The sequence below is a fragment of the Nothobranchius furzeri genome, chromosome 14, assembly GCF_043380555.1.
Source record: "Nothobranchius furzeri strain GRZ-AD chromosome 14, NfurGRZ-RIMD1, whole genome shotgun sequence".
Lineage (NCBI taxonomy): Eukaryota > Metazoa > Chordata > Actinopteri > Cyprinodontiformes > Nothobranchiidae > Nothobranchius > Nothobranchius furzeri.
This window is the reverse complement of record NC_091754.1, coordinates 27,901,215-27,913,373: the sequence shown is the minus strand read 5'-3', so window position 1 is coordinate 27,913,373 and position 12,159 is coordinate 27,901,215. Positions and strand designations below refer to the sequence as shown.

Here is a 12,159-nt window from a genome sequence, read left to right as displayed (position 1 = left end):
TTTGCTTTAATGGGCTAGAAATAATTAGACAAGCTTTGCTCCTACAGTAACTAGCTGATAAGGACCCGAAGGTTTTCTGGTATCTAAAGCCAGTAACCAACTGGGCCGTGACTGTTGGACACACAAACACCGGTGATAATCTTTGAATTCTCAGCACGAACCACTGAACTGATATGAATGGCACAAGGACTCAGACATTTGTTTTGCACAATTTCTGAAGAAGAGTGTGAGGCTCTGAGACTCACCACCATTTTGGAAATGTCTTATCTGTCACCAACAACTGTAACCCCACCTCCTGAGTCCATCAACACATCCATCATTATGTCCCTTCCATGTCCCTGTTCTGTCTGCTTGTGATTCTGCAGCTATAAAGTGGCAAGCAGTGATGGGTTTGGTGACAAGCCCGGTTCTGCCAAGCACATCGATTTCTACTCATGTCTGCAAACAATAGGGGTCAGAGCTGGGTCACTACAGTAATGATTAAAGCTCAGTAAACTAGGAAATCATAACAAATCAGATGTTTAGATCAGCTTTGTCCACACGTATCATCATCCTGCTAGGAGTCGTCCGTGCCAGCAGGCTTTGTTACCACGAAACCCGGTCAAGACATAAGTGTCCTTCCTTCAGAAAGTGACAGAGGAGGTGGACGGGACAGCCAGATTAGGAGACGGGTCAAAGGGGTGTCTCTACACCCACTGAATTAGTGAAGACCATAGTACCTTTGTGCTTGTCCCGTTTATGCCTTAGTGCCTGAAGGGGTCTAATTCTGGCTAGGGCCTGCTCACGCTGGTTCATAAAAACGGGACCAGGAAAAACAAGGGGGCCTGGGGGAGAAAAAAACTTTCACATGCATGCACAATGCTCACAAATGGGAAAGCATACATGGTAATACTACATCACTACAACACACACACACACACACACACAAAGTGTAGACACACGCAGGAGGTAAGTCACCAAGGCACAACATACAAACGCACACCTGAATGTAAACTGAAACTAGAACACTACAGTATTGGTTGTTATTTCACTTTCTTCCTTCCATCCATCCAATCAGAGACAGTCCATCAAAGACATCCTCACTGCAGAAAAGTCCACCCACAACCAGATTCTCTCTGGCTTTGACCCGTACCTCTTCCCTCCTCCAGCCTATGCCGGCGGTTGATTCTCTGGCGTTTCTCCTCCTGGCGGATCTGAATGTGCTCTTCGATGTTCACTCCTGGAGGGGGAGGGACAGGCACAGCTGAAAACATAAAAGGCCGCAGGTACAGGCCGCCCCAAACGGGATAAAGGAGAAGGGAGGATGAAGCAGAGCAGAACAAGACAAACATCAATGAGTGATGGAGGGATGTAACAGAGTGCTCTTACACAGAATGACCAGAGCGTGAAATACAGTGTTCAGGTACAAGACAGCAATCTGTGTGGCATTAGCATGTGCTAGCATAGCTTAGAATCACTGGCCAGTTGTGGAGTATCACACATTCACATTCACGTTAACATGCAGGTGATTTATCATTATGAGAGGTGATCCAGAAAAACTAAAAGATTGGAGCAAAAATCAGATGGAAACTAAAAGTGAGCATTTTATGAGGGGTGGGGGTGGGGGGGTGCCACCATTAGACCTCCATGAGCTTCAGCCTGGGAAAGACGCAGAATGAAATTCCAAACCACAAAGTGATTTGCAGATATCATAAAAATTCATCTTCGATTATCAAAACAGCAATCTGTAGTTTTAGAGCCCAGCGCCATAAACATGTCTGTTCATGTTTACCCTGATGGAGAATTACATAAATCACACTAAACCATCTCTGTGTGTCTGAGTGCTCCTTTAGAAATCAGAGATGCTGAAGACGGTGGATCACCGAGGCCCATCAGGCATGTAACTATGGTTACGTTCTTTCTTTTTATAGTAGAAGAAAAACATTTTCTTCAACATTAACATCCATTTGCACTTCTTGTTTAATACTTTAGTGATTATCTTGAATGGTGTTGACTCCAAATACTCAGATTAGATTTATTACTGCCCAATAATAATAATAATAATAATAATAATAATAATGAGTTTAAAGTCAAATGATGTTAATTAGCCAATACCTAGCAGCAGATCCAGTGGAATCATCTCCTTCACAGCATCAAAGATACCTCTCTGCCTGGCCTCTTGGCCATCGAGCTCCCTGGCACAAGCTTTGCAACAACCACACGCCGAGCAGCCAGACTCTCCGGACCCGCAGCCACAGATGCTGGTCGACACAAGATAAAAGGACAAAAAATATTTAAAACTCCACCACAATATTAAGTAAAACCAACGCTCCAACCGTACAAGTTTTTTGTGACTTACCCTCCTGGAACTCGGTCCGGCCGCCCGCTGCTGACACAACTGGCGCCGTAGCCGGTGCAGTCTCCACACACAGTGCACACCATGCACTGGTCCAGCTTCCACTTGTGCATGCCAGGCTGGCACATCATGCTCTTCTCTTCCTTCTCCTCTAGCTCATCCTCCAAGTCCTCATCCATAGCTGTGGCCATGTTCTCGACACCAAATGCTGCAATAAAAGCAGTAAGACTGTCAAAATCACAAATCTCATGTGCAATAAGTAAATGAAAACAACTGAATTGTGTTCCTGTGAGAGTTTTACTGGCGTGTCTGCTTACCCTTCCCTGCCTGGCTCATGGCTCCAGTGTCCCTGCCACACTGGCCCTTGTTATTCACCCCAAATGTCCACACCTCCCCGTTCTTGGTCAGAACACAAGTGTGAGCCTTCCCCATGGCCACCTGAGTTACAACATGACCTTTGAGGTCTGTTACCTGGCCTGGGGAAAGATATAATGAGACCACGGTGAAATAAATGATTGCTAAAGGGATTATCTATAAATTAAATGTCAAACTTGAAACTAATCCTTCTAACTCACAGGTGCTGTCACTATAAATGGCATCTTTTCCAAACATGAAGAGCTCCCCCTCCTTTGTAACGACGCTGCTGCTGCCATTGTTGCACGCCGTATATACAGCTGTTTTTGTCTCTAATTTGATTATCTTTTTGGGCTTGTATGGCTTCGGCTGTCTGCGACTTTTAGCTGCAAATGAGATCAGGCAAGATCAGCAATTGAATTTGAGTCAATTAAATTTTAAATGAGGGGAAAAGGCTGGTAAATGTTTGCAGGTAAGTGGTAAGTGTCCTACTGGACTCTCCATCCTCTCCTTTGCTGGCAGACCCGGTGAAGAACACCCCTCCATCTTCAGCCACCAGAAGGGCATGAGAACCGTCATGGCCGACAGAGAACTGAACAATCTTTGGAGACTTTGTGACGGGTAGTTCCACCCATTTTCCTGACGATGGGCCACCCTGCTTTATTCCCAAGCTCTGGTACTTCCCAGTGTAGTAGATCTGGGAAAAACAGGAAAAACTTTCAAATATATGCTTAAAAAAGGACTTCATTCCTATTTGAGGTCAAATTTACATAAAAACGGATCTCTAAAGGAGACAAAATGCATAAAGGAAGGAAGGCTTTTGGAGAAATGTGTTAAAATTAATTTAGATTTTGACACATTTCCAAAGTCATTCAATGACAGTGAGCAGGTACAAGTGAACAGAAATGACATGTCTTTTAACACATAACATTGTGACAAGATAAAGCCCTGCTGTTGCTATTTTTTTTTTTTTTTACACATCCATGCATCCTGAGCAGCTGATAAAGTGCTGGGAGTTTAGACCTTTTTCACAGACACATAAAATGTGCAGGAGGCGATTCCCCCGGCCGGCTATCTAGAACAGAAACACCACACCTACGGCAAACACACAACCACACCCTGAAACACACCCGCAACCATCTACATAGTTTGCATTCACTTCCTGTTGAGCCATTGCCCCAAATATGTGAAATATTTACTGCAACAAAGAAATGCATCAGAACACAGCTTAAGTCTACTCATTATGGTACAAGGGTCGAGTAGCTGGGATACGTCATGTTTTAGCTTCTTAAACTCAGCTATCACAAACGAAAACATGGTATGAGGCAATAAAATGTCACCTCAAAGAAAAGCTAAATTATTTGGTTTCATCTAGGGACCGAGAATTTCTAAAAACACAAATGATCTGATTTTATGATTAAAAGGTGCGGTTCACTGAAAAACAGCCACCCTGAGTTTTTCATGCAGGCTGAACATGAAAATGGTCTCCTACATTTATCTCCTGCATTAGCTTCTGATAGAAAATAGAGGGTGAAAATCTAGGATTTTAAAAACCTGACAGTGTGACATCACACTGTCACTTAACCCTTTGAGCGCCAAAGTTGTAAATTCGCAAAAAGTGTCATATCTGGGTTTAAGGAGCCACAGCTGCAAATATGGTCCATTTCCTTACACTAGAAGATAGTAGAGATGTGTAACTTCAGTTTGGGCAACACGTTCAGGTGTGTTTCTATTGAAATACTCTGAGTTTGTAGAGTTTGAAAATCACCTCCTGTCAGGAGGGTCTCGGTGGAGGAGAGGAGGAGACGAGCCAATCACACAGAGGGTGTTTATAGAGAATTTTCCACGCATTCCAGCTATCTGGTCCACATAAGGTACTTTCCTTAGATCAAATAATCTTTCCATGAAAGGGAAGGTCAATCCTGAAGCTGAATAAGCCTAAAAAAAAACCTGACAAATAAAGCTATAAAGCATTTATCTTGCGTGAGGCCAATATAAAAATAAAAAATACAATATAAATGATAAAAAATGAAAATAACTTTTCAAAATAACTTTATATATGCATGTATAAATACAAAATTTAAAAATACAATGACATTTTCTAAATAACATGCAAAAATAAGAAGGAACATCTGTAAGAATGATGCATTCCAATTTGGCAGCCTGATGATGGCATATTATGCCAATTAGATGAGTGAATTTGCTCCCAACAGAAACTCTGGGTCCTACTGAAGATTGTTCTCTTTTACATTTGACCGTTATCTCTAACCATTTTCAAGCTACAACCTTTTGTCAAAATTGAATATTTTCTTGAAAACTCTGGCGCCAAACAGGTTAACATTCATGGACTCACCCATCTTGACTCGTGACGGAGAAGGCTGTTGTTGGTTTAGCGTAACAGCAGAGAACGTCTCAGCCTAGTGTAAGCTAACGTTAGCATTAGCAACTCTACCACACAGCAAAACTCCTCCAGGTTTGTATTATTTGTGGAGATAAGACATCTACATTGCAAAGTAAACTGAATCAGTGGTAGTCGCATTCTTGTTAGCCAATCAGAGGTGAGATGTCCAAATATGCCGTCTGAAGCTCAGCTCTGATCTGGCTCTGAAACAGGTGCGCCTGGGCTTTTTGTATCCAGAGTATGACTTACAAGGCACTCAATCCCACTACCGACCTCTGCAAATGTATTAATTAAACGAGACCTCTGCAAATGTATTAATTAAACGAGTGAACCACACCTTTAAAATTATCATTTGTAAAAACACAAGAAATCAAAGTTCTTATATTGAACTATTTGGAGCAGCAGCTACTGTTACTGCTGGTAAATGTTCTAGTAAACAACCACTCACCTTTCCCGAGGCGCTCCTCATCAGAGCAAACTCCCTGCCAGCTCCAATCAATGCTGCCTCTTCATCAAAGCCAGTGCCTGAGAAAACATCACGCCCTTTACCACCAGAGAAGAACAAGCCAACATGTCTACAACCTTTTACATGTATATGGTGCACAGAGACGATAACACACCACTGTATTATTTGGGTTGATGATCATCACTTACTGATGATGTGTAGGTCTTTTTCAAGGTCGAAGAGAGAAATGCCACAGGCATGCAGACATTTTCTTGCCAGCTTCAGCTGCAGTTCCTGCTGCAGGGCCGGGTCTGAACTCATGGTGTAGATCCGCACAACAAAACCGTCCTGCACAGCAGTTGGGAGAGACAGCATTTCACTTTCTAACAAAATGTAGTTTTTGTGTGTGATTTCATTCATCTGACATGATACACTCCAGGTCTAAAGAGAACAGGTCCCCATTTTTGTCACAACATGAAAGAAACATCTATCACACTTCCAGCGGATTTGCTACGTTTGTACTTCAATCAAAAGTCATAATTTATTAATAGGTTCATCAGTGCAGTATGTCTGGAGGAATCCGCTGATGCTGAGGCTGAGCGCTGCCACGTCCATCCACTCCTGTTTAATATTTAAGTTACAATAGCATCTTTGCCCCAGATCTATCTGACTCAATGCAGAGCACACAGGGTGTAAGACTTCAAAGCTAGGCGCATCAGAAGAAGCTGACTGCAGGAATGTGGATGAATTTATAGGTATGGAAACAAAGTATAAATTCATTAATAAAATAAGACAAGGTTTGTACTGGACAACATCTTTTGCACATTCATTCTTGCAATCAGATCACCAACATGTAATTCTAGGTGATCTGCCAGCTGATAGAGAAAAGAATCATGCAGATGCCAAGGATAAACACCCCCCAGTCCCTAAAGCAGCTCGCCACCCCTCGATTAAGCCTCGCTGCTGGAAAATATATGCATTTCACGTGTCCCCTCCCCCCCACAGACATTACAGAGTGCTTATGCAGATAACTGCTCAAATGAAGCCTCTGGAGAATACCCACATGTGGTGTGACAGCTAACGCTGCCACGCCCACAAAGAGACAAGGCATACGCCTGAACAGAAACGACTACGCCTCCCTCCGTGGCACAGCTGTGGATGAGCGGGGGTGGGGGGGTCGCCCTCCACTCCAGGGAGCTTCAGATGTGCTCCAGAGAACAAGTTAAGAAGAATAACTAAGCTTTGACTCACTAAGAAGACAAGAGCTTGCACATATAATATCACAATCACAGATTATTTTTTTCTCCTAAAAATGACTCGTGTGTCTCCGCCTCTTCAGTTTCACATTAATGACTGTGATGAGGCTTAGGGTGAGTCTGTCTGAAACTACGTATGACCTTTAAACTCAAGACAGAAACTGAGAAATACAAATACAAGACACAGGAACTTCTACAGTCTTCATTTCATCAGAAGCAGAAACGCACATTAAAGCTAGTTTAATCAGGCTTGCTGATGTGAGAACATCAGATGTTGTTTTTCTTAAACGAACAATAAACATTAAAGGTTACTTCTGGGAACTGTGAGGTGTACTCACTACAAAGACTGCTGCAATTTAAAGTGACCTTTTCCTTAAAAAGTCAGAGAATGAGAGGAAATTCTGCTGAATCTGCAGCAGCTTTATAAACGTACGTCTTTGCAGGCGGCTATCTGATTGATGTACTCTCCATCTGTAAAGATGATGTTCTGTCCATCTGAATGTTGACCTGCACAAATGAAGTCAAAGTTAATGTTATTTAGCCTCCTACTTTTGGCTTTTCATTGATACACGTTAAACATGAGTTTTCCCAGTACCTGGCATGGTGACCACTCCCTCGTGCTCCAGAGTCTCAGGGTTGATCTTGACCGCCGACATGCTGTGGTTACTTGTGTCCCGGTACAACAAATACCCCTAAAGGCACAAACACTGCTGATTGACAGTGATAGCTAAGGACGGGCAATGCATCTTAAATGATATTTCTTTCTCTCTGAATAATCAATTTTTCAAGCAGAAATGTTTTCTTAGAAGGCATCCTCTCTCTCTCTCTCTCTCTCTCTCTCTCTCTCTCTCTCTCTCTCTCTCTCTCTCTCTCTCTCTCTCTCTCTCTCTCTCTCTCTCTCTCTCTCTCTCTCTCTCTCTCTCTCTCTCTCTCTCTCTCTCTCTCTCTCTCTCTCTCTCTCTCTCTCTCTCTCTCTCTCTCTCTCTCTCTCTCTCTCTCTCTCTCTCTCTCTCTCTCTCTCTCTCTCTCTCTCTCTCTCTCTCTCTCTCTCTCTCTCTCTCTCTCTCTCTCTCTCTCTCTCTCTCTCTCTCTCTCTCTCTCTCTCTCTCTCTCTCTCTCTCTCGGCATTTATAGTAGCAGAGCTGCAGCTAGAGTAAACTGCTATCAGACACCTCTCAAACCAAGGTTACCCCCCACACACACACACCCGCATGTGACGTACAGGGTTGCACATTCAGTGTCAGACACGTTAGACTGATGAAATTTATTTTTCAAGACCTTTAGCTTTTTGTCCCGCTTGACGCCCCGCTCAACCAGTGTTTTCACCACTCTGTCGAACAGCTGGCTGTCTCTCACCGTCCCCGTAAAAAGGCGACTAATCTGTTCGTCCGCTCGCACGGCCAAAAGCTCCATGGCCTCCACGTCCGTCCAGTTTGCCAGGTGGTTGAAAGACACTAGTGAGAGGCCATGTTTATGTGTGTTTATATCCTTTCCGGCCGGCAATCGGCGAGCGGTATATGTCACTAACGCGACCACATTAATAAATAATATATATATATATATATATATATATATATATATATATATATATATATATATATATATAAGCAAAAACATATTCCAGAAAGGAGGAAAACTCCAGGTTGCTCCTTTAAGGAACAGAAGAGCAACAGCATTGGGTCTTTGATGATGATGATTGCCACCATCACGTAGCACCTAATTTGGTCGTCTGGTTCCTCCACTGCTGTTTTGTAGCCTGTGTTTAACTGTGGTTATTTTTTTTATTTCACAATCATTTTGCCAAATTCATGTTCAATTAACAGAGATGACCATTATAAGATTCTCTTTATTTATTTTGGTAGGAAAAGTGTTAGAAAACCAGTCGCCACTGCATTCCTCTGTAGTGTTTGATCATTTTATAAGTCTGTTACACTGATTTTAGGAAATATCACTTTTATCACAAAATTCATAGAGAATAACTCTAACTGTGACATAAAAAATCACTAAATACCTTAAAAAGAACACTTTTCTATGAATTGCATGTCAAATGGAAGCCACCCTACACACCTGAGCAAAGCCAAGCCACGACCTTTTCTCCTTTCGATTCCTGACCCGAGATGTGGAGTTGTACACGTGGCCCTGTGAAGAAAACCACCATCTGTTAGCAAACAAACGCTACCAGTAACCAGACAGGACGGCACGCAGCTTACCCTGACGGTGCCACTATATCCAGATCCAACTTTGTAGAGTCCATCTTTGCAGAGCAAATACAGAAAGGAACCATCAGTCTGTAGAAGACAGCGTTCATCATCATCGATGGTCACTTCCTTCAGGACCCATTTGTTCATCAAAGCGGCGCGTTTGATGCCATTTCCAAACCAATCCTGGATCTGGATCTTGCCAACCAGGACTGCCTGCACACTCCTCTGTAGTGCGTTCAGTATAGTGGGGACCTGGTTTGATTCAACAAGACATAATGGGGTTTATTTATTTATCAAGCTGCAGAGTAGAAACTCCCTGTTCAGCTCATTTGTGGATCATTCCAGTCAGGTTCTCACAGTAATTGGGAGTACATTTGTCCGTGCGTTTTCAGTTTCACTGCAGTCGTTTTTGTCGCACAAACCTCTTCACACACAAAAAAACATTACAAAAGCATGCACAGCATGAGAGCCCACACTTCTCATCAGCCCACCTGCCACTGTGGTGACTCAAGCAAGTCAGCAACTAAAAGACAGAGAGGCAGGAGAAAACACAGGCCTTTGTGTGGAGGATAAAGTTGTTCTTCTGCAGCCCAGGTCACCAAGGGGACTTTTATTTCATATATTTAAGCAAAACATCCAAGTTACAGACAAGCCGTTCTGCTAACTAGTGCTCAATGTTCACTTTTATTTAGAACGAACCATTTTTATTCAAGAAAAAGCAGTACAAGACGAGGAAAATTGAGGTAGACAAAGGATCAGCTAATTGACGAAGGAATTCAGTTAGAGTAACATCATTGAACAGGAGGATCAGAGTAGCCTGACATGTACAAAACTCGATTTGAGCTGTCCAGACGCAACCCCGGGCTTCTCTGTATGGAGGAAATGCATCAAGGAGGGAAAAGGGGTTTCTATCCTCCTGAAAAGGCATCTTTTTAGTCAAATGCATTCTGCTAATCTGGAGGAAAAAGGGTTAAAATGTCATTTTTCAGATGTGTGATCTAAATGGATTTTTCAGCCATTTTGAAGTGTGTTTCTGTGGGAAAACAATGGAAAGCACACCTGTAACAGCTGTTGTTACACAACAGGAAAGAATATCAAGTGACCATAATCTGCCGTTTTGGTAAATTTAACCAGATTTCCGTGTTGATCAGTTGATTACCTGTATTATCTGACAGGCATGGCTGCCATTATTAGTGAGAATGGCGGAGACGGCTTGCAGGATTTTGCCCGTGTCTCCCCAAGCAACGACGAGACTGAAGAGGCATGCACAGGACAGCGCAGTGATCTCCTGTCCTGTTGGGTCATTAGGCCCTGTGCTCCGGACCGTGGTCTCCAACAACAGCTGGAAAAGAGACTCTGACAAAAAAGGAAACAAAACGAATAAATGAGTTAAAGTGCTGTTCTATTGATCACTAGCTTTTAAACAGGCATTTTCGGCGTTACCTAGAACATCAGGTGGCTCAGTCTGGAACCCTTCTGGTTGTTGTCCCTGCAGCATGTCCAACAGAGCCTGCAGGCTGCGCAGGCACAGTAACGGGTGAGAGAAGCGTGTCTCTTTAATCAGCTCGAAAACACCACACAGGCCGATGCCAATGATCTACAACAACAGACAACAACAATATGTATAAACTATGTAATAAACCAGCATCCCATCATTTTACTTGTTTAAAGATGCTAAGAGGTAAAGAGTAGGTGCACTACTCAGCCTGGAAGAACTCGTTCAAGTAAAAATAACAAAATATGTGGAGTTACTGGAGCCGACTTAAATATCCAACATTAACGTTTCTTAGAATACAATTGGCTGTTAGTAGAAAAGAGGTAAACAGGGCGCTCTGGCACAGAAAACATGGCTGGCTTGTTTATAGAATTAAGTAACAACATCATGGTCATTCCTTCTTCAGTAAAAGCTCAGAATCTTTGTGTTAAAGTCAAATTTGAAGCGCAAACAAACAAACAAACACACTCACTAACAATGTCATTACAGTAAGAGTATAAAATATATTCTATTTTATTCATATTTGGATCTTTAAGCTTGTGAGATTCATTTTAGATACATTAAAAGTTATATTAAATCTGTCAGTGCTGTTGGGGTCACTCTCACACACACACACACACACACACACACACACACACACCAATAGTTATTATCGGATTATTACAACTTTGGATTCATAAAGAATCAAAGAACAAAAAGCATAACAAATTGTTTTAATCAAAAGATTTACCAAAAAAAAGACTGCAGAAGTTATTGCATCACTCATAATAGTGGCTTAGCAGTCATAATAAGGTTTTATTTTGGCATCCCACATTTTGCATATTTCACACAGCAACACTTGACAGGTGCTTTGAGCACAAACCTGCATTAACCAGCCACTATTCAGGTTTTGATTGGTTTTAAGGTCAGTGCTCTTGTTCCTGAAAAATTTGGAATAACCCGTTCACATACACAGTGTTTAAAAGTGTGGGTGGTGAGATTTCTCTGAGGTAAAAAAGATGATAAGTATTAAAGTATTCTAGCCCCCACCCCCCGAAAATAATTATTGGACATTTTACATTTAAACGCATCAGTCTGGTGCATTTTTGCGGGGAAAGGTAGAGTTACAGGCTGGTAGCTATGTATGATAAAGTATCTATACATGTTCACTATAATGGTATATTTGAGTTGGCAATGTTTTCCTGTCCTTTCTTAATCCATTATGAACACAGACTACAGTGAAATCCGCTGATGCATCCATGCTGCTCAGTACCAGAACGGCACTAGATACCAAAGGAACCAATCAGCTGGCAGAGCTTCCTGTTGAACGTGTGAGCTGCAGAACTTGCAAAACTATGTGACTCAATTTAAGGAAGAAAGTAGAATCCAGCTGCTGTTATTTATTTGTTGTTGGTGTTTATCGAAACTAAATATATCTGCAGGGCTTTAGGCCCAGCGCAGAGTTTTATACCTCAGACCAGCTTTAGATCACGACCTGTTATTAATAATATCAAGTTATTTACACCAATCTGAATATTCTGTAATGTTCACAGACATCCAAACCTTAGAAATGAAATATAATCAATATTAAAATAAAAATTTGTTTTCTGTTATACTTATTTACATTTGATAGTAATATGATTAATAATATTTAATCTTATCTTCTATCATTTGTGGGTTTAGTGCATTCACT

The 12,159-nt window shown here is 42.0% G+C and overlaps 1 protein-coding gene across 23 annotated transcripts in view; it reads right to left on the bottom strand.

Annotated features, from left to right (window-relative positions):
• mycbp2 (MYC binding protein 2) overlaps window positions 1-12,159 on the bottom strand; it is a 65,436-nt gene that overhangs the window by 41,570 nt on the left and 11,707 nt on the right. For 15 of the 23 annotated variants that reach the window (XM_015966038.3, XM_015966041.3, XM_015966039.3 and 12 more), the window contains exons 4-18: window positions 10,436-10,589; window positions 10,152-10,348; window positions 9,002-9,244; window positions 8,859-8,930; window positions 7,387-7,483; window positions 7,225-7,298; window positions 5,745-5,883; window positions 5,539-5,615; window positions 3,182-3,386; window positions 2,911-3,075; window positions 2,653-2,811; window positions 2,339-2,543; window positions 2,095-2,240; window positions 1,133-1,243; window positions 720-824 (exon numbers count right to left, since the gene is read on the bottom strand). In XM_015966038.3, coding sequence (XP_015821524.1) covers window positions 720-824; window positions 1,133-1,243; window positions 2,095-2,240; window positions 2,339-2,543; window positions 2,653-2,811; window positions 2,911-3,075; window positions 3,182-3,386; window positions 5,539-5,615; window positions 5,745-5,883; window positions 7,225-7,298; window positions 7,387-7,483; window positions 8,859-8,930; window positions 9,002-9,244; window positions 10,152-10,348; window positions 10,436-10,589 — 2,149 coding nt within the window. The remainder of the gene's footprint in view (window positions 1-719; window positions 825-1,132; window positions 1,244-2,094; window positions 2,241-2,338; window positions 2,544-2,652; window positions 2,812-2,910; window positions 3,076-3,181; window positions 3,387-5,538; window positions 5,616-5,744; window positions 5,884-7,224; window positions 7,299-7,386; window positions 7,484-8,858; window positions 8,931-9,001; window positions 9,245-10,151; window positions 10,349-10,435; window positions 10,590-12,159) is intronic. The other 8 variants (XM_015966040.3, XM_015966058.3, XM_054746751.2 and 5 more) reach the window with 7 other exon arrangements.